This window comes from Sardina pilchardus, chromosome 23, assembly GCF_963854185.1.
Source record: "Sardina pilchardus chromosome 23, fSarPil1.1, whole genome shotgun sequence".
Lineage (NCBI taxonomy): Eukaryota > Metazoa > Chordata > Actinopteri > Clupeiformes > Clupeidae > Sardina > Sardina pilchardus.
In genome coordinates this window covers 28,165,446-28,190,613 of record NC_085016.1, presented here as the reverse complement: position 1 = coordinate 28,190,613, position 25,168 = coordinate 28,165,446, and the positions used below count along the sequence as shown (strand labels likewise).

The window sequence follows — 25,168 nt, the reverse complement described above, 5'->3', positions numbered from 1 at the left end:
AACTTTTATGTGCCATATATATCCTACTTTTACATACAGTATGTACTCCAATGACTCACAATTGATGATGTATAATAAGCGTTAAGAAAAGGAACAGGCGTTTGACTGTCCACACGGTCCCATATACCAGTTTTTGAGAAGAAGCACTTTGAACTACACCCTGAAGATAAGCCATTTTATTTGCATAGTGCCTTTATCATATGACACCAAAGAGAGTATTAAACCAGGCCTGGTTGTATAGGCCAGGCCTACATTTTTATATAACTGAGGGTCCCTTTATGAAGTAGAAAATGATGTATAATAAATAGCTACTACAGTAAAACGCTTTGTGTGTTATTGACACTAAGCATGAGGAGATAAATGTCAGCCACTGCTGAGACAGCACAGTTGCCGTGAGATGTCAGTCTGTCATATTAGTGGTGCAGAAAAAAAGGCCATCTGGTTCTCTGCCATTGCCTGATGCTGAGCTCCATGATGGACATATTTTTGGCTTTTAAGAGTAGTTGTTCATCTGAGGTATACCTACGTCAAAGGTTTACGCTTTGGGATCAGATTTGGAAGGAACTTTTGTGGTGACTGCTTCGTCTAAAATGACTCACAGTCTATTTTGTTGTACTTTGACTAATAAAGTACATACTGTAGCCATGTAATGAGAAATGTGGTAGAGGATTTCTTCTTGTGTTTTCCCTTTTTTGGCTCTAGAATTTGATTAAGCTGACTGGCTGATTGTCATGCTGTGCGCAGTCAGATACCAGGCAATGCTTGACTCATTTTCTCCGTCTTGTAGCCATTTGTGAAATTATGTTGAAGTTGCTGAATTAATCGAGAAAGCTTATTTAGCTTCAAAAGAGATGGGGAGTTGTCTGACGCTTTGACAGTTGTTTTTATGTTTTAGTGAGTGAATGCTTGGAGAATGATATGTCTGTTCGAAACTGTATTTTTTTCTATCTTTCATCCCATATCCATAAGAGTAGTCTGAGTCAGTTGCTTCTTATTGTCTAGTATCTGCTTAAAGCAACACAATGTAGTTATTTTATCCTGAAAGCAGCACTAAAGAAGATCTCGGGGTTTCCCTTGAGTTGAAGTGCCACAATGAATAAACTAAATATGTGTTTTTTTGCAGTAAAGTATGAACATAACTCCAACGCAGTGTAGAGGGAATGCACTGACAGCACTCTGAAATAGATCTCTGAATTCCTGTAGCATATGCTCTTTTCCATCTCCATATCAGTCAGGGGTACCCTACTGAAAAAACAGCAAGAAACCAGCTCATGCTGGTAGCTGGCTTTAGCTGGTTCTAGCTATAGTCTTTACTGGTTTTCTTCATATTGCTGGTCATATATTCTTCATATTGCTAGTGTAGCTGGTTAGGCCACCAAGTGGACATGCAGGTGTGCCCATCTGAGGAAGCTGGTCATGCTGTTGTGACCAACCTGTTAGGTGGGATACAGCTGGTGTGAGATGGTCATGCTGGTGACCAGCATACCAAGTTTGACATTGTTGATATAAGATGGTCATGCTGGTTAGCTAAAATGACCAACATAAGCTGGCATGGCCAGTAAAAACAAGCAACCAGGAACACCAACTAAAATGACCAGCTTGAGGTGGTACGACAAGCAATACCAGCTGAAAGTATGTTTTTGAAAGAGTTGTGCTGGTCTAGCTGGTCAACCATCATAGGTCAAACAATAGGTCAAACAATCTGGTTAACAAACTGGTCAACCAGCAAAACACCTGAAGCTGGTCAGGGTAGTGATCCTAGTATCCGAGCACCAAACTTCCTATGGCTGTTTTTACAAGCGTTAAAACCCGCTCAGAGTGTGGCAGAAGTGTCGTTCGCCCTGCTAGGAGTTTGCCATCTTAATTATTTTGTAAATGTTATTCTAACTCTTTAGGGGGCCTTTAAATAAATGACTTCTAACTCATGTTGATGCTACACTGACTTGCTAGACAACGGATGGAGTCTCTGACATTGCTGATTAGCACCTGGTACACCTAGTATGATGCAACGTTGCTGTTGTGGGAAGGAGCATGACCCTTTTTGTTAGTATTAAAGAAGTGGCATACTCACAGGTGTCGTAGATGTGCCATTGACGCACGGTCACATACAGGTGAGGCCAAAATGATTAGCCCCCTTGAAATTTCCCCCAGGTCTTTCAGCATGATAAGTGAGTAATTTATTTATATAGCGCATTTAACGTGCACAGAGTGCAACCCAAAGCGCTTTACACAAGATAGAGACAGTGCCGAACGGAGTGGCGTAGTCGCCAGCGTACCCGTGACAACAAGACAACAAACAGATTTACAAAATAACAAGACACAAGACAAAAGATGCCGGAGGGAACAGCGTAATCGCCAGCGTACCTGTGACACCAAGACATGCAAGACAGACAAATAAACAAAAATCACCCAATAATGATGGATAATAACCCAAAGCATAGTGAAAGTGGTCCAAAACGTCTTAAAGGATACCAAAATCAAGGTGTTGGAGTGGCCTGCACAGAGACCAGACCTCAACCCCATTGAGAATCTGTGGCATGCGCTTAAAGCAAGAGTGTGTGTGTGAAAACCATGCCGTTTGGACGAGCTGGAGCTAAAGAGTGTCTAAAGAGATATGTGCGAACCTAGTGAAAGACTATCCAAAGACGCTGATGTCAGTTGGAGCAAAGAAAGGCAAAAGAAATTAAATGGTCTGGGGGCTAATCATTTTGAACATGTACATTTTTCCTTTTCTTGTCACAAATCAGAGAATGAGTAAAGAAAATATCATCAAACTTTGTGGACATGCTGTCTTTGCTCTTTTGTAATCATACTGTATAAACTATGCACATTTTTGGAAATAGTCATTTTTATGTATAAACAAAGGATTAAGTCTGATTTCACAAGGGGGGCTAATCATTTTGGCCTTAACTGTATGTTGGAAGACACAACATTCCATGCGTGCTGCATTGATGACGCAAATGGACACAGACGCAGGACCATTTTTGGGCGCTTAGACAAACTGGGCCCCTTGGCGCGACATGTTTAGCCAGATGTTGAAAATGGATGAAAAAGGGAATTCCTACATTGTGTTACTTCAATACATCTTAACAAATATGTATTTTTCTATGGAGGTCTTACTGCTATATAGACCAGGTGACCTTACAACATAAGTCGGTTGCAACCAACGTCAATAGAAGTCAGTCATACAATACCATAGTTTGATACTATAAATAGAGCCAATAGAAAGGCATATTCAAGGACAAGGACGGACAGTCAAGGGCTTGTTAGAGCCGTCATAAGTGACAGTTCTACAAGGGGAATAGTAAAGCGATCAATCTAATGTGTGGTCACTTGTTCACTAAGTGAGGCACATTTTCCCTTTATACGTGTTGACTATAAATGCTCATATCGTCGTGTGGTTGGGGTAGGGTTTGGTTTGGATGGAAGGACTTTTTTTCACTTTTCGTTTGTTTTGGTTTTTTAGTTCCCTTTAGTAATGGCTATTCTGTATCTCTTTAAACACCAAAAACTCATTTACAAAAAAAAAAAAATAAAAAAAAAGGGATGGAAAGAACGGAAAGAAGTCCCCCAATGTGGGGGGGGGGGGGGGGGGGAGCTCATATTGTCACCTTCTTAAAATAATGGCTGTCATTTTTTGTCAAATATATGTATATATATATATATATATATATATATATATATATATATATATATATATATATTCATTTAGTTAAATCATCATTTGATTTTTGGTAAATCATCATCATTCAAACTTTTTTGTATTGTTTGTAAAACCTGAAAAAAAGACTTATGCCGTTATTTTAGGAAGGTGACGATATAAAACTGTATTATGTAAATTCACTGCTCTAGTCGCTTATCTCATATTATCTCCCTCAACAATGGAATTCTCTTCTCTGATTGGCTGATGGGGTGGCCATTAACTTCGTATAACCTGCTACCTTTGAAGTAGGCTAGTTCCCGTATCACACTTGAATATTAATTCGCCAAACTCGTGCAGAACCATAGTAACATTGTAGCATATGACGGAGGTGGATTGTAGCTAGTTTGATGCCGTGTAGGCTTTTGGCCATAGCAACCATCCATTTAGAACTAGTAACGGCAGTTTTGTCCTGCAAGTAGAAAGTTGATATGTGGCGGAAAGTAGTCCCACAGTCAAGACAGTTTTAGCGATGTTAACGGGCGCAACGGTGGAATAAAACTATGTTCTAAATATACAGGTTATGAATACAAACGGGAGATAAGCGGGATAACGGCCTTCGAGGTCGACCGGTTCGATGGAAATAATGGCACGGCGGAGGTAACTCCACCTAGCCATTATTTCCATCGAACCGGTCACCTCGTCAGCCGTTATCCCTTACTTGAGCGTATCTATTAATAAGTGATCACAGTATGGACACATGTAACATCCCCTTCTGATTGGTCAGGCCGGTGTATTCTGATCAGAGAGCAAAGCAGTTTCACTTTGTTTTGGTTTAGTTTGTTCATGTGTTTGTCTGTCTTGTAATGGAAGCAGCGCACACACATTCATCTGTTTGGTCTGTTTTCTTAAATGTGTTTGACACATGCAGCTGTGTTTGCAATGCTGTGTGTAGATTACACTGCAGTTAGGGGAGATAAAATGACAGAGTAATTCAAATGAAAAGTGCCATGATTTCTGTACGAGTGAGACCAGACCATTTGTAACCAACATTAGAAGGTGCTGGACAGGAGAGAGAATCAAAGAAACAGCACAAATGAAGAGATAAAAATGAGAGGTGAAAACAATAGATACTCTTAAAGGGGATATCCAAAGAGCTTTCACATATCTCAGTTTTTCGAGGTTACCCAGTACTGTTGGATCAAAAAAAATGAAAACGATTGGTTTTACCCCTCTAGAGTTGCTACAGCCAGCAGCTGACACAGCTAAGCAGATACAGCACTACACTGGCATGTCCGTGAGCCCCCATGTACTACATGCCCCCAGAGTGTAGCAATGTAGCTGCCTGGCTGCATTAGCTGTGCTTGCTTTTTCGTACCTTTCTTTTTCTCTTTTAAGTTTAGCAACTATTTCTTTTTTAAGTTTATCCAACAGGTGCCTGAAAGTAAGAGCATACTGTATCTCCTCTGGTCCACTGATGTTTACCAATAACTTATTTGACATACAGCTACTTCTTCATCTCATCTTGTGTGGAAAGGGCTTGCCTTTGTCCTACCTCCTTCCTATCATAACATGTATGTGTTTTTGTTGTTGTTTGTTTAAAAACAGAATATATTGACATTGTGCTGACCACCTCAAACACAATTTTTTCAGATGGGTTTTCATTTGCGCTGGTGAAAGCTCTCATGAGCACACACAGCAGCTGTCGAGTGTGAAGACCAAAGATTGCCCTCCAGGCATGTGACGGTGAGGTGCTATTTAAATCCATCAGTGTGACACAAAAATTGCGACACGAAAAACGCCTCAGTTTAAAATTCTTCTGAGACACCTTACTGTTGACTAAAGCACATCATAGACGTCCACCATTGTTATTTTCTGTCTCTCTGTTGTTTAATCCCTCAAACAGCATTCACATCTTTCGTGTGGCCAGACAGAATTGTCTGCCTTGTCAGGAGAAAATTGAGCTACAGAATATAATCAATAGAATTATCTTGACCAGTTGCATTGTGATGAATCTGGCTAGAAATGAGCTTGTCCACTGTTTGTGTTTGTTTGCATACATGCTTGTTTTGGTTTCACACTTAGTTATTACTTAAGTTGAAAAATATTGATGTTACTCAAAACATTCTCTTTTTTAAAAGTACAGTAGGCTATCTCATATAGCATTTGGACATACTAGTCTTTTCCCCTTTGTCTTTGACTTCATCAGGAGTCACCACCACCACACCACAAAGCTTTAGTTGTTTAAAGTATTGTAAACATTGAAAGTATACAGAAAGACTTCACTGCTGATTAGCAGAGAAAGAAATACTGTAGCGGGGTCAATTAATTGGAGTAAAGCTGTCAGACACAGAGGTTGCAGTGAAACAAATTTAGGAATGTATATCTATAATAATTTGTGGGGAAAGGGATGGGGAGCAGAAGGCAACTAAAATCGTTGGTCCTGTACTGATGCAGTCAGAGAGCTCATGCCGGCCTCTGAGACAAAAGAGGAGAGGGAGAAGGGGAGAGGGACACACCATTACTGGGGAGTGTGCGGTCCCTGCCATTGACCTATCCACCCAGCCCTCCTGGTCATCTAGGTGTGTAGCCCTTGAAATTCGGGTAAAAATGTGTGGGGTTAGTTCAGTGTGGAATAATTCTCTAAAACTAACTTGAAGGTGTCAGCACAATATGAGAACTTAAATATCTCTTATTTTTTAGGCAGCTGAGTTCAGTCTTACATAACATGCACAGAACACAATTCAAGTGGAATCATTTGAATCATCAGTTCAGAACTACCAAATCAAGTAGGCTGCTGTATAATACTCCATACAGATTCACAGTATTCTCCTCTTTATTCGTTTCTTTATTTTCTATTTGTTTACCTTGACCTCCCTCCTCCGCACATTCAAAGCACTTAATGGATACTAAGCTGCTATGGACAAACTGTTCCTCTCTTTTTCAGGGTATGGAATTTACTCGTACTTCCATTCACTGTTACAGAGAGAAGATTTTTGGGCCTTAGAAGTTATGATCGGTATATCTCACACAACCCATGTGTGGAGCAATTGGCCTTTTGATCCAAATTGACAGAGCCAGCCGAGTTTCTTTTGCGTCAGAACTTCAACTTTACAGAAACACAACTTTACAGAATGCTAAGAACTTCCAACTTACTTTCTCAATTCTGTCCACATTCCATAACCAACGACAAAGAAAGATAAGACATTATGTGATCTATATTTTATAAAACTCTTTGTTTTTTAAGGCAAGGATAAACAGAGGACATAAGATACCTGAAAAAAACATCTGACAAACGGCCTTTAGCCCAGGGCAGATGGGGTTTGGCGAGCTGAATTGTTAATATTCTCATTAAAATTTAAAAATGTCTTTTGAGTGGTGCGAAGAAAAATCATATCAGTATGCTGAAACCTGATGACTACCTTTCCCTGGTCAGAGAATTCTTTGAAAATGAAAACTTTATTACCAAAGGGGCATTTGAGTTGGACTTCTGCATCACGGGGCAATTACAGCCACCCTGTGAATCACCACCAGTGTGTAGCAGTATTATCTCTGATGATTAATACGTGCTGCGTTCTGGCATTAGAACTGGGTGCCTGAGAACCTACAGTAAATGAGTTCTGTTGCCTCCTTTGAGTGTCTGGGAGGGAGAAAGGGGGGATAGAGAGGGAGAGAGGGGGAGAAGGAGAGAGAAGCTGGAGGGTGCATATACTCACTCACTCATACAGGAATAAGAGAAGAACAACTCAGGAGGCAAACGTGGAATCAGCGCTTTCCCTCCACAGTGAAGTGAGATTTACATTAGTGTGGCATAAACAGAGGTAATGTGTGTGTGTGTGTGTGTGTGTGTGTGTGTGTGTGTGTGTGTGTGAGAGAGAGATAGAGAAAGAGAAAGAGAAAGAGAGAGAGAGAGAGAAGGCCAATGGCTGTGAGTGAGAGAGAAAGAGAGAGAGAGACTTGGAACCACTGAACTTTCATTATGCACATAAACCTGTGTGTGTTTGTGTGTGTGTGTGTGTGTGTGTGTGTGAGAGAGAGAGAGGGAGAGAGAGAGAGACTTGGAGCCACTGAACTTTTATTATGCTCACAAACCTTAAAATTGTACTGTGTGTGTGCGTTGTGTGTGTTTGTGTGTGTTTGTGTGTGTGTGTGTGCGTGCGTGCGTGTGCTCGCTTGCATGATGGAAATTTACAAATTGTTGTGTCATTTGAAACTGAAAAAAAAAAGACTTGGCTTCTTCACATCACTTCGTCTCCCTGAATGTCATTCCAACTGTGACATGCTTTGGGGCGGTAAGCTGAAGGGGTGTTTGCAGACATTATCACGTTGTCCCTTTAACCACGCTAAAAGTATAGGGAGGTGTATGTGTGGTTTGTTTGTGTGTGTGTGTGTGTGTGTGTGTGTGTGTGTGTGTGTGTGTGTGTGTGTGTGTGTGTGTGTGTTTGTCTGGATGTCTGTCTAACTGACTATCCCAGTCCCATTCTGTCACGTTCGGTAAACATTTAGGTGCTCTGAGCTCTTTTTAGACTTCTTCAGAGAGGGAGCGTTTCTCTCCACAGATGAAAAATCCCATTATGACGCGAGGGAGACAGATCCCTGAAAGAGAGACTAACAACCTGGCCCACGACTGCAAACTTGTGGGGTCTCCCCAGGTCGACACACAGGAAAGAAAAACTTACTTCTAAGACTTCTCTTGAACGTTTTAATATCTTTCATTCCTGCCTCAATGAAACACTGTATACAAAATAAAAATATTTTTCTGAATAGGCTACCTTGTCGATGTTGCCTCATAACTAGTGTAACGATAGCCAGCTGTATTATCCAGTCGCTGTGTAGTATCTAGCGCGCTGGATTAGTCCAGTAGATGGGAAGGAAACCTTCCTCCCTCCAAAGGTCTGGAGTTGCAGGTTAGAGCCCTAGGCAGGTCCAGAGCAGCTCCTGTCAGCAGAGATCAACAGGCCCAATTTAATTACATAACATGAACGCTTATTTGGCCCATGGCCCTCCACCAATATTAATTTTTGGAATAGAATTGGGTACCCCTGGTTTATATGGTGATTACAAGAGCTGTTTACCTGATGAAGGGAATGCTTAGTAAATCCCATGTAATAGCACAGCAAGTCATTTCTGTGGACTGACAAAAACAGTATTAATCCTGCCTTCATACCTCTGGGCCAGAGCTTCTGCACTTAAAGTATTGCATTACTCATGTCAAAGGTGCCTTACTCCAAAATGTTAAAGCTAGCCTTGAGGGCCACTCTATTCAATTCGGTGTCTCTGTCAGTTCAGTTCAGTTTCAATAATGATCATATTTCCCAATGAGCTATCTCACACATATTCCATTCAGAATTTCAGATATACCGGTACACTGAAACTGTGACTGATTTAGGAGGTTGATTGATGTCTTGATTCTGGAGCACTCTATTCTCATAGGTCGGCTACAACACATTAGTGTGTCTACTCCTCTGATGTTAAAAATGAACTTGAGTCCTGCAGCTCAGCTCACCTTATCCTGCATCCCCTTACGAACCCAGCAGACCCACCTTATTTACCTGCTGTGTTTGGTGTGCAGGAGTTGCTAGTACAATAGGAGTAAAGGGCCGTTCACACCAAGAACGACAACGATAACGATAACTATAACCATAACGATAAAAGCGTCCACACTGGCCAACGATAAGAAAAGTCTCTCCTCATGTTAATGAATGTGATGGCTAGAATATTATGGGTTCTGATTGGCTGTTGGCTTTTTATCGTTCTCAAAATCCCTCTGAAAGTGATCAACAACGATATCGTTCTTCATGTCGTTATCGTTATAGTTTACGTGTGAACGCTGTCATTCATATTAATGAGAGCGATATTTGTTTATAGTTATCGTTATCGTTCTTGGTGTGAACGGCCCTTAACAGTTCCATTTCAATCACTGTAACATTTTCCAGTGATCTATTCCACACTTTTTTTTTAAACATTGCACAACATGACACAGGAGATAAGAGCAATGCACAAATGACTGATGGCAGTTGTAAATGCACTGTATAGTATACAGTATATTGTCTGAAAAGGTCCTCTTTTGTCGTACAACATACTGTACGCTGTCAGCAGGCCAACCAAAAACGTCGCTGACAAAGCCGCTTTCATGAGCATCTGGTAGACTTCTATAGCAAGTGCTTCTGCCCTGTTGATGTAGCAAAGCCAGTAGCCTCAATAGCCAACAAAGCAATCAAAACAGCAAAAAATAAGTAGACTTCTTTAGCATGTGCTGATGCCCTGTTGATGTGGGCTCTAAGCAAAACCAGTAGCCTGAGTACCCAACCAAAGAACCAAAGTAACAGAAACAACATCGCTTACAAAGCAGCCTTCATGAGTAACAATAGATGTGTCGAGTGGGGTACTTCCTTCAATTATATGGGAAAACTTTGACATCAAATGCATACAAATACAAACAAGAACACCTCCACTTTTTATTACCTTCCGCTATTATTGTCTTTATGTGCACCTTTTCTCTCACTCTCATCTCTCTTAAGTATATAGTATGCATGTACATCAGAGCTATATTTTTTATCATCACAATGCCCTGGAGAGGTTTTGTAGGGAGAGGGAGAGAACACTGGAGAGAAAGAAAGAGAGAGAGAGAGAGAAAGAGAGAGAGAGAGAGAATGAGCAGTTTTTTCCCAGTGATGTGCTGGTCGCAGGAGGAGAGAGTGGAGAGGAGACAACAAACGGCCTGATAAAACTGGAAGAGTGACCTGCTCACAATAGATCCATTATAACTCTTCTGCTTCAGTTCCCAGTCTCAATACACACACCATGCCTCCTACTCGAAGGACCACAGATTTCTCGTCCCACGGAGTGGTGCTTTATCTCCTTGCCCTGAAAGCCTTATTTTTCTATATGTGAGGTAACAACACTGACTGTACAAGAACGAAAAGGAGAGAGGATGGAGAGAAGGAGGGAGAGCAAGAGAAAGATAATGAAGAATGCAATCTCCTCCCACTGCATGCAGGGTTGGGTTTTGTGTTTGTAAACAGAAGGATTGGCCCTCTGATGTGCTGCCTGCATCGCTGCTCTCAGCAGCACAAAGCCATAAATCAGAAATAAGTCCGACTCCATGTATTCACTCCTGTGCCAGTATTATTCTCCTGGAGGAACATACATTCAAGTAGAATAATCATGGCATCCAACTTTGGTGAAAACAAGATCCTGGTAACCCCACTTTAATGAAAAGACATTTAAAACACACACACACACACACACACACACACACACACACACACACATATATATACAGTATATACAAGCCTGAATCAAAGTCGGGATGTCGTGTAAAATGTGAATAAAAACAGAATGTAATATCTCGTAAAATCATTTTTAGTTTAGTAAAAAAAAAAGACACAGACAACATCTCAAATTTGACTATTTCATGGGAAATATATGTTAATTTTGATACCAGCAATACGTTTTTTTTTTTTTAACTCATTGAGTGCCAACAACGTAATATTGCGTTTTTAGCTCCCATGCGTAGAGTGCCAATAACGCAATATTGCGTTTTTCGCTTTTTTTTTTTATTACGAAACTAGACACTCTAACTCACCTTATGTGTGATTTTTGGAAGTCTATCATGACTGAAGTAGATGACGATTGAAAACTCATGAAATCCTACAATCCGGACATTTTATCTGGGCATTATCACAACGCAGCATTTGATTGATATTGCTGCATGAATTGTGTCGAATCAGGCACGTCAAGTCAATACAAGGTCATTTCGTAATTTTGTGGGTTCATCACAAGGTGGCAGTCTCAACAATGGGATAGTCTATCCAGGGTTAGTTAGTAGGCCCTAGATCAGTGGGACCGAGCATCGAGAATCGAGGAGAGAGTTTGAGAACCACCCCAGGAGTATAAGCTATGGAAGAGCCTTGCTACATTAGCCTACCTGCAGCGTGTTATAGAGAGATCGAACTGTTCATTGACATAGGGTGCTTTAAATACACGTAGGCTAACGCTTCCCTTGATCATCACTGAAAAGTACAAGTTTTACTACAAGTAGGTAAGAAATGTCTTTTTTTCACCATTAACAAGCTGCTTGTTAACACTTACAAGCTGCATGTTAACTGATAACAAATATGCTTGTAAGTCACTTTAAATGCTGCTTATTAACACTTACAAGCTGTATGTTAACAGTTAGTTAAAGGAATACTCCACCCAAAAATGAAATTAAGCCAATCTCGGTCACCCCCGGAGTTAGAACAGTGAAAAAAACCTGGTTAAAATCCGTCCGGGCATTGTCCTGCTTTGGGAGCAGCGTTTTTAGCTTTAGCTTAGCACAGTTGCTGTAAATGAAGGGTGTCAGTTATGATGTGATGAGGCTGAATATAGTTCCAAGTAAATATCTGCCCAGGTAATAGCCTTGTTTTGATTTAACATTATGATTTGTACTCGTTCTGAACACACGTCTCACAAGATATATTTAGAAAAAAAATTAGATGTCTCGTCACTTTTTTGGAGGACGTGCTAACTGACACCCTTCCTAAAACTCTAACAACTGGTCTCCACAGTTCCTAAACATTTACAGGTGAAGCAGCACAATGGCCCCTGTCCCAACTCCCAACAAAAAAAAAACATTTTGCTGGCATCAAATTTCCATGAAATAGTAAAAAAGATATTTTCAACATTTCATATGTTCTATATATTTTTGTTGCTAAATGTAGGTAGACATACAAGACTATATCACATATACAGTATTATAGTATATTATCACATTCTGTTTTTATTAGCATTTAACACAATGTCCTGACTACTGTATGTATATAGAGAGAGAGACTGTATAGATAGTTCTGTTGTGCACAGAGTTGCTGAGGAGAGGGGCATACAGTAGGACTTGTTTAATATTAGCTATTTCCTTGATGCTTTCACAGATAGCAAACACAGCTACAGTATATAACGCTAGACTGTGTTTTGTGTATTTGTTTGTTTCTTTGTTTGCTGAAACCCCTTGGAAACCTCTCTATTAATAATATGATCAGCAAATCAGCTGCATTGTCAGGCCATACTTAAAGGTGTACGTAGGTGACATTGTACCTGGAATGTGTCTGATAGCTAAAGACCCTGCTACGCTCTCCCTGTCTTTGATATCTGCCTCGTCCTAGAAATGCAGTGATTAGTGCTGAGCTCTTCCACAGCACTCACCCGCAACGATCAGATGATGTAATGATCTGTTTTGCTGGTGACTGATTTAGGAGGTTGATGTCTTGATTCTGGCGCAATCTATTCTCATAGGTCAGCTACAGCACATTAGTGTCTTCTCCTCTGATGTTAAAAATGAACTTGAAGGGCTTTGGAGAGGAGATGAAGAGAGGGGTGCAGGTTAATGACAGAGTCCTGCAGCTCGGCTCACCTTATCCTGCATCCCTTTATGACCCCCCTATTTATCTGCAGTATTTGGTACACAGAAGTCATCATGCGCTGGATGAGTAATGTGGTAGGATCGTACCATGTGCCTGTGAGTGGGTGGGTGGGGGGTTCAGCAGCTGCTGGGTCATTATTGATAGATGTGCTTCTAATGAACATCAGCAGACATCCCCTTACCCACCCCCAACAGCAGGCCAATGTGGACGGGCTGAATCTGTTCAAGACAAAGCGTGTGTGAGGCTCTTCATCTCATCTGACATCAAGCACTTATCCAACCAACCCATCTCCCACCCCCACAAACACACACACACACACACACACACACACACACTTAAGAGCAGAAACATGCTATAAGTCAGTCAGATGTGTAGTTGAGAGTATGTGTGCCCATATGCCTGTGTGGAACAGCTACTCAGCTCACCGCACAGCGGGCGGGAGATTTGATCCGATGTGAGACGTGACAGAGCGTGCGGCGTCACCGTCCACAAGAATGACTTCTCAACACAGTGGCCATCAAGATGCCGTGTTAAAATATATATTTTTTTATTTCAAACGTTTACAAAACAGAAGGCTCGACAATATGGCCCCTTAGTTTGTCAAAACAAGCCTTCCCATGATTCAGCTTCAGAGGAAATTCAGTAAACTTCACAGAAAGACAAAAACAAATAGATGTTTAAAAAAGTTTCCAGTGTATAATCTGAATTTGCAGATGTTATTAGGGAAACTACTGCGGAAAGTGGTCTTTGCGCTCTTCGATCTTCATTTCTTGTGATCTTCATTTCTATTCTATCCTGTATATCATCATAGAATCACCACATATTGGAAGAGAGTGTTACATAAGAACACAGAGGAATTCACAGGAAGTGTGGGAATTGGACATTGGCTGAACCTGTGGATATTTTGCCCTAACTGCAGATGTTGCCTACAGTAGCTTTACATTACGAGAGAGGACTCAAAAGCCCCAGTCCTTACCAGAGACAGACGCAAACACCACACACACACACACACACACACACACACACACACACACACACACACACACACACACACACACACACACACACACACACACATTTCTGAGGGTTAACACAGCGCTGACTTCTTTGTTCTCTCACACCAAGCAATTTCTCTTTTTAACAAAGCCCTCTTCCTGATTGCTTCGCACTTGTTGCCTTTCAAGGCCAATCAATAATTTCTTTGATTAAAAGAAATGAAAATCAAAAAAACTCCAACGAGAATAAAGCCCAAGTGTTACGCAGATGTGGCCAATTAATGTCACACAATTAGCAGAGGTCCTTGGGAGTGAAGTGGCAGAGTTCAAAACTAGCAATAATCATCTCACACAGAGAGCCATTCTGCTCTGCTTCTACCCAATGTAGCGAGCTTCACCTCACTCACTCTGGAAAAGCAAAGCACTTGCACATAAAGGAGGGCACTAATGCAGTCTAACTGACACTTCATGCATTCAATAGTGAGACCGGATGACTGCAGTCACACCTCCACAGCTCATACAAATGGGTTATCTGACAGTTCATATAAATTAGTAAGGGTTCTTCTTGTCTATGCCGTTATAAGGATCTGCTTCAAATCATTATGAAACGTTAGGTTCAGTGACAGCAAAATAAGCATATAAAATCAGTATTCATCAGTGCGATCAGTAAAAGCATATGCTACTAGTAAATGCAGAAACACTTAATGAAGTGTATCAGAAACACATTAGGCTCTTATGACTCACATGTCATACAGTTATCACGCACGCACGCACGCACGCACGCACGCACGCACGCACGCACGCACACGCACACGCACACGCACACACACACACACACACACACACACACACACACACGTATAATACCCAAATTCCCCAAAGAGTCCACCAATGTTAATGTATACACCTTGTAACTGTGTTTCCCTAGTGCTGGCACTGTGGAGTAGCTTGAGCTAAATTGACAGAAGATGCTACCTGGAAGCAGAGGTTGTTGTAACAACACCAAGATGATAGGTTGAAATCCTATGAAGATGTCACTGTAAATCTGTAGTAGAAGTCCCCTTGGACATAAGCTTCTGCTACATCAATGAATACATACATCTTGAATCGAATAAACAAAAACCTAGTGTGTGACACTTGGGTGTGTGGCTTTTGAGAAATCTATATCTAGTATCAGCGTCAGCTATATTAGCCTCGGCTAAATGCATAAGTAAGTCCTTATTTGCTATGGCTCCCTTGACTAAACTGTAAGTTTGGCATTTTGAGGATTGGATTTCGTTTTACTTCTCATTACTTTGCTTTGACCTAAGTAGCAACCAAAAAGGCAGAGAGGAAGAGAGAAAGCAAGAAATAAAAAATCGTTTAGAAAATGAATGAGGCAAACAAACAGCGATTGCCTGTATCATTAACAGACAGAAGCACTCAGTATGGTTGTCTGTTAGTAGGCGAGTAGCCATGCTCACAATGATTTGGCTTGTCAGTGCAAAAGAGCTCTAAAATTTCAATATTTACTAATAGTCTATGTGCACAACTACATATCCCCTATTCTTAGTGAATGTAACAACTGCCCCAAATATATATACACCAGCAATAAAATCATACACTTCTGTTAGTATGTAGTGTCTCAAATCTCAGTGTGGTCTCCACAGTCTTCTTTGTGCCCAGTCTGTGAGATGCCTAGAGGATGATTTGGTTCTTGAAGCTACGGTTCAGGTCCTTGTGAGGCAGAACTATGGAGTTGCGGATGATGACCTCAGAGGGAATGCTCACCTTGCAGCCTAGAGTGAAATACACAGACCTTTACTCATATGCAGGAAAGAGCAGACAGGAGAACTAGTGTCTGATGGCTGAAGGCAAGATAAGTGTTCACATCCTCACGCTTTTATATGGGATAAAATGTGTTTACATTCTCTCTCTTTCTCTCTCTCTCTTCTCTCTTTCCAACTATTTCTGCTTCTCACTTCATGTCTTTGATTCCTTCTGTACCTGTATCAGTCATTTCTCCAGCCTTGTTGTGAATGACAGATGTGTTCAGAATTGCCCTATCATGTGAAATGAAGCACTCACAGAGAACTGGGTGAAAGTGGGCAACAGTAAATAAAAACAAAAAACAACGCTTGTATTTATAGCACATGTGAGTGCTACAGTTGAGGTTCAATCAGCTTATTTCTTTTCCAGCTGGATAAGTCTTATTTTCTTTTTAGAACAGGGAGCATATTATCAATAGGCAATATAGCTTAAAATACCAGAAATGTTGTGTTATTTATTACATAGTATATTATGATTATAGTTCCAAAAAGTATATGAAATGAATGCTCTAGAGATATATAAGTGATTCTTCATAATACTGACACCCATAGGATCATTACTGTAACAGAATACAACAGCTCCCCCTAGTGGCTATATTTCTCCTCACAGGGCTTTTACGTTTTTGTAAGATTTCTCCTACTAAACCAGGAGTCATATTTAAGCAATCGAAATCGATAGTCTGTGGAAACTGTAATGAAAAACAGTTATTCCTGTCTAATTTGTGTGACAGGGTGGTTGGATTAAGTTTGACAGACCCCCTAATAGTGATGGGAAAAAGCAAAAAAAAAAAACAATGTAAAAGAATGTCAGATTTGTTTTGTTTGTTTGTTTTTGCTTAGTTTCTTGGGTGGCAGACATTATCAAAAAATGACTTTGTGATTTCATTTCAAGTTACAGAAAAAAAAACAAGTTAATGTGACCGGGTGGTATGTCATACCAAGGGATAATAAATTGTCTAATGTCATCAGAAAAATATGTAGAATTTTGAAAACAAACAAAAGTTTGATAGAAATATAAAATTGACCTTAACATTTATTAATAAATGAATAAAAATCCAAAGGCCTACGTTACCAGAAAACACCTGATTGAATGAATCCAAGTCAGTGTTATTACACGTTACACATACCTAGGATAGTGATGGACGGAGTGAGACCGCCATCTCTGAAGAGCGTCTCACTGTCAATCTTGGCGTAGGGGTCATTGGGATTGGGGTCGCTGGGCGTCCCTTCAACGCGCGCCCACTTCCCAACGGTGCTGTCCCATCCCACAATGCTGTTCAGCACACAGCTGTGGTCCTGCAGCCGATGAGAACAGCCGAGAGTGGATAAGTACTTATTTACAGAGGTGATCAATAAATTAACTCACTGGCTATCAAGGTGTATAAAAAGTATCCTAAAATAACAAAATAATAAAGCACTATAACAAACTAATAAAGAAATAAATAAAAGCAAAACACTGCACAAGGCAACCTATCAGTGAGAGCACATCTTTACCGTGTACCTGAGCCCTGTGCTTGCAATGTGGTTGTCTTTGGCACAGAGCAACCTATCATAAGAACTGTAAGAGCAAGACACCTGCCTGTAAAGTGGCACCATGAAGGACGATGGACTCTCTGACTCGTACCCCCGCACCAATGCACACACCTTTACCTATGGACACATTGGGCCCCAGCTGGAGACAGAGGAACAGGCATTCATAAAGAATCAATTAAAAGTAGAGGTTAAAAAGGTATACTGTGTGTGTGTGGGGGGGGGGGGGGGGGGGGGTAATGGGATGTTTGGTGTTTAGGGGGTAAAGTGTAATGGTGTGTGTGTGTGTGTGTGTGTGTGTGTGTGTGTGAGGGGGGTGTACCTGTATGTGGGAGATGTGGGGGCAGGTGGCAAGAGAGATAAAGATTTTATATAAATATAAGATAAAGAAATTTGATTGATTAGAGGGTAGCTGAGCTGATATACAAATAAACAGAATAAAACATAGTAAAGACATTAAACAAACATAGACACAAAGACACAGTGAACAAACAAAAACAATACATACATTTATGAGTGAAGGAAGCAGATGTTAAGGTATGTATGTGTGTGTGTGTGTGTGTGTGTGTGTGTACTGTATGTGAGAGAGAGAGAGAGAGAGAGAAAGAGAGAAAGCAAGAGTGAGAATGTGTTGTGTGAGTCTAAATTAAGTGAATAAGTGTACTTACCACAGCTGTGGGGTCAATGTTGGCTGTTGGATGAATGTATACGTTCCCTGGAAAGGGCAAATTCAGTCATTAGTCAGTGTTTGACGCTGAGAGTAATGATTATGGATGAGTGAGGTGTAATTACCAATGATCTTGGGGCCTCCCTCCTGGTTGATGGCCAGCCTCTCTGGGTGTGTGTGGTGGTACTGGTTCAGGTACAGTCGGCTGGCATATATTGCTGATCTGTTGGGACCATAGAATACAGTATTTCATGACTAAACGGAAATATACTTCTTATCTGTTGGAACAATAGAATGCAACATTTCATGACTAAACAAAAATATATTTTTGATCTACTGGGACAATAGAATAATCTTCTGTACTGTACGTGCTCTGCCTGCTCACCCAGCTGATTTGATCTGGCTCCAGAAGTGCTGTGTCTTGTAGACGTGCAGCTGCTTCTGTCCGGCCAGCGCTGTGAAGATGTCCTGCTCCAGGTGGATGACCTCTTCCCTCTGCCTCCCCACCGGCTGCTCCTCCCTACAGAGGGACAGACAAGCGTGTCACACCCACAGAACAGTACAGTGATAAACCACCAAACATGTGGAGACTCAGTGTGCTTATGACTTTCTCCTAGTAATAGAGTCAGCCATTCTGGCCAAAGGTGTTTGCTATTGGAGCTTAACAGTCAATCATATACTGGTAATAAATACATAAATAATAAAAATAAACATGAAACTGCTATGGGTTTTCAGCATTTACATACTGTAAACATCGGTATCAGTATTGTACCAAAATGTCACAATCAGCGCATCTCTAGTATTTTCCACTATTATATTATGATATGTCACAAAGCCTAAAGCCAACGACAAACAATTCACTCGATGCCTGACTAGTCAGGGGGCCTACGTGGTTTCCGTGGAAATGACATTTTCATTTTTGGAGAGTGGTTGGACTGTCTTCAGTGGTCATTGAACATGAATAAAAATTAGGTCTACATTTTTTTTTTTACCTGTTATAACCCTATTTTTCTGATATTGCTTATTTCACTGTAAGGAGATACACGTGAAAAGGGTAAACATTTTAACTAGCAGATATCTCTATGAAACCTCCCCAGTTGATTACTTACATTAACATAAGAAAATGTATTACAAGTTTTCTGTAATTTAATGTTTGAATATGCAAATTAGGCATGATCTAATTAAATATGCTATAATTTGCTAATAATTTAAAAAACTAAATCTGAGCTTTGGATAAAGCCAGGTTCAAAATTATTATTTTTTTCATTGTGTTAACATATTAGATGGGAGAAAAATTACAGAGGGATTTATGGGGTGTCAAACTTGTTCTGCCTCTTTTTTTTGTCAAAGTTCACAAGCCCAGCCAAGAACTCCAAAATATTTTTTTATCAACTTTGAGGGACTGCTATGACCATGCAGGATCATCCAGACTACTCGTGGTGATTTTACTGCATACTCTTCCTATTTATGCACCAGCATGCAAAATTTGAGCCTCCTACAGATTCTAGTTCTTGAGCAATGAGCAAAAAAAAGAGGCAGAACAAGTTTGACACCCCGCTCCGCCCGTAAAACTGGCTGTTACTTGAAAAGTATTGATCTTAGCGCAAAACCATTTTACAGAGTGTCTCCTGGGTAACATTTGCACGCATGGTATTTTTTTCAGATTTTTTTGAGACGCAAGTGCGTGCGCTGGTTGATTTGATGTGGAATGACCCTGTAGCCTATATTACAATTACATGAAATAGTCTAGTTCTGTATGAAACACATCCTTACTGTGCTCAAATAGTCATTCCGATTGAGTAATCCACAATTGAATCAGGTAAAGTAAGCATACTGTATATATTAGTGGGAAATCCAGGTCTCTCTCTCTCTCTCTCACATTCACACACACACCTGTCCGTTTGTCTATCTGATCCTTTTACCCTTTATTTTCTTCACACTTCATACATAGGCTAAAGAAGGCCTTACAGGCCTCAGCAGGTGCTGGCTATGTAAAAGTCGATTATAGTTAAGTTATATATAAGTTATATATAACAGATATAACAGAGATCTCTGCACGTTGTACTCTGAATGGGTGTAGACAAGAACTGGCAGAGCAGGCTACATTAGGCCTACCAGAAATGTGAGGTTTATGGGCAAAACGCCTAATTGGACCTTTTCAGAATTTGACCTTTGATTAGGGTCACTAAAACCTTCAAAAAAATATGGAGACATTTTTTTTTTTACGCTTAAGAACTCATAGAACAAAGATATAATAGTCTCCAAAAATTAACATGCGATTCCCACGAGCCCCCAAATTAGACACATAGGCCCCTTACACCTGCCTGTTTGTCTATCTGATAATTTTACCATTTATTTTCTTCACACTTCATACATAGGCTACTAAAGGCCTTACAGGCCTGAGCTGGTGCTGGCTATGTAAAAGTCAATTAAACTTGATACAACAGGGATCTCTGCACTTTGTGCTCTGAAAGGGTTTAGACAAGAACTGGCAGAGTAGCTAGGCCTACACTAAAGCACACTAATGGCATGAACTGATAGTATTGCTATTGAAATATTCTTTTAAGCGGATTTTGACAGCAATTTTGAGCATTTTAGGCACAATTCCTTGCTAAAGAGATCAATCATCAGTCTACAAAAATGTTTTATAATGTTGTATTGTTCATGTGGACCACTTTTGCACACAACTTGTAGAATATCTTTACTTTTTGGCAACAAACCCTGTGCTACCAGAAATACCAGAAATGTGAGTTTTATGGGCAAAACACCAAATTTGACCTTTTCGGAATGATGAGGGTCACTAAAACCTTCAAGACAAAATGGAGACATTTTTACTCTTAAGAACCTATAGAACAAAGATGTAATACTCTCCAAAAATTAACATGTGATTTCCACAGGATCCCAAATTAGACACATAGGCCCCCTGACTAGACGCTTGTCAGTTGAAAAACATTTAAACGTTGTCACACAACGTCTCGCACTGCCAATTTCAATAACATTCCATGGTCTCTAGTCTCTGGTCTGACAGCAGCTAAAGATACACTTCTAGCGAATAAGTGTGTCCAAGTGTGAGTAAAAGAATCAAGGAATCAAGGCTATGCATTGGCCTGGCAAACTCACTGAAGTGGCTCCTGCTGGTTGCGCTGGAACACTGCCCCTATATGGGCGAAGATCTCCGGGGTGAACAGGTAGATGCCACAGTTAATGATGTCACTCACAAAAGTGCTGGGCTTCTCTACATAATGCAGTACCTGAAAATAGGACAGATATGTTAGGACTTACTACATGACAACAAGCAAGCAAAAAAAACAATGCATCATAATTCATGGATTATTACACTGCAGTGAAGTAATATACTGTAACAGACACATTTGTTTAGGCACCTCATTGGTCTCTTGGTTCTCCACGATGCAGCCATAATTCAGTGACTGTGTCCTATTGGCCTAGAGAGAATTAAAACATGTCTTAATTCAGTCAGACTCCAAAAGCCAGCTCCAGCCAGAATTAAATAGAGCAATTGCATAAAATCAAATACTGTATGTATTTGCTACACTGTGGGTTGGTTCTGGATGAATAGAATTGCCACTTTGTTGTCATCCACAACCCAAAATCCACTTCAGAGCATAAAAGTTTAAATATTCAAATAAAACAACAGCCAAGTTAAACTGCTTGAACAGATTGATCACCTCTCACCACCAATGATTGACCTAAATTGTACATAGGTATATCACTGAGCAATTAACCTGACACTGCTTTGAACTCACAGTGGTCCCCAGGAGAACACCGCAGTGGGCATCCCCGTGGTTGCCGTGGAAACGCAGCATCTCCGACAGGGGGAATTCCGAGCAGACGTCTGCGTTCATGAGAAAGAAGGCCGAGGGGGCACCAGACAGGATCTGGTCCCGAAAATGATAGATGCCACCAGCTGTTCCCAGGGCGGCAAATTCCTGAAGGTACCTACGATGTACAGGGAAATGGATATCACAGTGACAAAGAGAAGACATTTTAGAAACCTTGTTACATCAAATAACATATGAATAGGCTACATAAAATACAAGGACTTAGCGTAAAAGGTATTATGAGTGACATGTTGCCATGCCTATGTAGATGGAGATGTGTTACAATGAAAGATATATCAACCAAAATGCAATGAAATTCTGCAGGTGAATTGTTGTTTGTCTATTTTGTAGCCCTGTAAGTGGCACTAATTCATGCAGAACAAACAAACCTGACTGAAATTTTTAACTCCTGTTGCACAGTCATCAGAAAGCGATTGAGCTCCTCGTTTGGTTGATAAAAACCAAGCAGTATTATCTCCTTCATCCCAGGCACCTGAGAAAGCGAGACATGCATTACTTATTATTATGCCAAAGAAAGGATGAGGCCTCCCAGGTATTTGATTAGCCTATATAGGCTAATATTTCTGTAGTTCTAGTGCATAATAGGCCTATGTGATGTTATGTAATAAAAGGCTACCTGTAATATCTCTTACAATCTATAGGTAATGTTCAGGCCTAGGCCATTCCTATGTGATTACTATGATATTTTGTCACAAAACAGGCTTCTATAAGATTCCTCGCCTAGTTATTTTCTGTGTAGTGACATCCTACCTTGGCACAAGCCTCAATGTGGTGTTGTAGCATGGGGACACCAGCCACCGGGAAGAGGGGTTTGGGAACCTCGAATGAAAGGGGCCGAAACCGTGTCCCTTGAAGAAAACATCATGACTTAGTCAAGAGCTCTAGCCTATTCAAGAATGACAATAAAATCTCGGGCTCGCACGTTGACAGCAAATCTTAAGATTGTAACTGACGTTACTTCTAGACCAGAATGCTCAATTTATCTTACAGATACAGAGTAGCCAACGCGAATAGGCCTGCAGGTGCCACAGCATCATGTGACAAGTCCCTGTCATGTAGCCTACATCTGTGCCACGTCACCTCAATCCCGATTGTAGCCTATGAGCAGCAGATTTTCATTCATTCCGTGATTAGACGAATGCATAAAGTTGGTCAACTCACCTTTCTGAGGTCCCCCAATTAAAATAACCGCTTTCAACATTGCCGGCTTCTATCTCTGTCAGCACTGCAAACTTACGCGAATATCTCAGCTACCTCGAAAGGATTTGTTGGAACATCAACATGCAGATAAAAAATAGGTTAAGTTCTGGTTATTTATGTTATGTAGCCAATACAAATGAATTTGCTGCTAGGCTTAACTATCTATTTAAACCAGAACTTCTTTTTATTTCCCTATCCGATTAATCCTTTATTTCCATTTGCCTTCTCAGTAAACAAGTATGTGTTTATTATAGACGTCTCGTATGTATGCGAAAGAGTAAGCTTCCAGACATGCGGAAGTAGGCTGCCACAGCGAAACCCATTAGACCCACCCCTTTTCCCGCCCCACTCTGACATCATGTACCCCAGCAACCAATCAACTAGCTGACCTGGCCAGGCTCTTTATTTCATTGAGGCTACTGAAAACGTGTGTATTGTGTCAGGCAGTGACCAAATCCAGTCTCAAATGTGTTATTTGTTTAAGACCTAGAGTCCAATTGCCTTTTTTTTCTTCATAAAGACTTCAGCAAGCAAATTATGAATATCTGTCGATCGAAACGTTGCCTTTTATAGAAATAAAGTAGGCCTAGGCTACTTCTGGAGCCATTGCACAGTGTGCAGACCATCCCCTTCAAACTTTTAACATTCAAGAATCATTCTCCACATTCACAATGTAGCCCACACTCATCAACACTGTAGAAACCATTTAATACCAGTGTTATAAACATTGGACAATAGCCATAATTTAAATTTTAATCAGAGTGCCAAAACATTACACATGTCTCATGACGCTTTACAGAGCTTTAAATCATCACCAACATGTTCTGAATGCCTTTTTCAAAAATCTGACACCACCACATGGCACAGTCCACTTTACTGTGATCAGATAGGCTAATTCATAATTTACCCACCTCTTATTTTAGTATTACTCCCTGCTTATGGGGACGTGTGAAGGTGCTTCGATCCTCGGTCTACAGTATACTGATACTGCACTATTCTATTGCATCCTGCGTCTTGCCTGGGCCAGTTGGGGTGTCCATGGCCATGATATACCGTGACAGGGACAACAAGGCCACTCATATATTTATTTGTAAATGTACATACTGTATTTATTCCTTTATTATTATAACTTACTGGCCCTATTCTTTTTGACTGGTTTTTATGTTATTGTTGAGTGTTGTAGCCTACTTGAGTGCAAAGATTAACCGAGGTCAAATTCCTTGTTTGTTAACGCAAACCTGGCCAATAAAGCTGATTCTGATTCTGATTCTGATTCTGATGCCCTTGTAGCCCAGTGAAATCTGTAGGCTACTCCTGGTGAATCAAATTCACAACCTCTGGTCTGAATTATGCCCTGCTTTATCTGTTTAGTTTCACATACAGGATTTTCTGTCCCATCGGGCTTTCAGTGTTGTTTTAGCCTGCTCTGAATAAGAACCATCAACCATGAGTGTAGTTTGTAGTTGCCTGGGACACCAGTGTAGGCTATTTGATTGGCCCAGTGTTTGTATTTTAATACCCAATATGCCTACACAACATGTTTTGTGATGTAAGTGTTTAGGAGCAAACACGTGTTGGGGTCCGGTTCACCTTTATTTTGTTGTTTGTTTTATCAGAGTTTGTGGATCTAATTTTCGAGTCATAAAAAAATATGATTTAAGGTTTAATTAAGTGGCCTATAGTGTGTACTATATGAACTGAGGTATTGGTATCTGGATAGAGGTCTAACCTTCAGAAATGCAATATCAGCGTCCAACTTCCTTTATGGGAAATTCCAAAGGAAAATTAAACACATCTATGTACATCTATGTACATCTAGGTCTTTTAAAATGAAAATGTTGATCACTTTTCCCAAAACAATATGAAAAGTATTTGAATTTGTGATATCCTCCAACAGACATCCTACCTCACCAGCTCTGCCAGAGGCCAACTACAAATAAGCATCAATAGGTGTCAGTAACATTTTTGAAGATTCTACACTCTGGGCGTATTTGCCTTATTCACATGGCATCTATTGTAAACCTAAATATAGGCTGTATGGGGTACGCCAACCATTTCGTTGTTGTG

General features: G+C 40.5%; 1 protein-coding gene across 1 annotated transcript; it reads right to left on the bottom strand.

Moving 5' to 3' along the window:
• Positions 1-13,566: 13,566 nt before the first annotated feature.
• gmppab (GDP-mannose pyrophosphorylase Ab) lies at positions 13,567-23,382 on the bottom strand. Its single transcript, XM_062528013.1, has 12 exons — positions 23,063-23,382; positions 22,652-22,749; positions 22,270-22,373; positions 21,806-21,998; positions 21,425-21,484; positions 21,162-21,292; positions 18,427-18,561; positions 18,167-18,264; positions 18,043-18,089; positions 17,424-17,516; positions 16,972-17,140; positions 13,567-15,814 (listed from the first exon to the last, which is right to left on the bottom strand). Exons 1-12 carry the CDS (start codon positions 23,100-23,102, stop codon positions 15,714-15,716), a joined length of 1,269 nt encoding a protein of 422 aa, XP_062383997.1. The 5' UTR covers positions 23,103-23,382; the 3' UTR covers positions 13,567-15,713.
• Positions 23,383-25,168: the final 1,786 nt, after the last annotated feature.

Coding starts and splice junctions, on each gene's coding strand:
- gmppab (XM_062528013.1), bottom strand. CDS start 23,102: ATGTTGAAAGCGGTTATTTTAATTGGGGGACCTCAGAAAG. Junction 21,485..21,805: donor GTGTTCTCCTGGGGACCACT/GTGAGTTCAAAG, acceptor AATTCTCTCTAG/GCCAATAGGACACAGTCACT. Junction 18,562..21,161: donor AACCAGCAGGAGCCACTTCA/GTGAGTTTGCCA, acceptor GTCCCTCTGTAG/GGAGGAGCAGCCGGTGGGGA.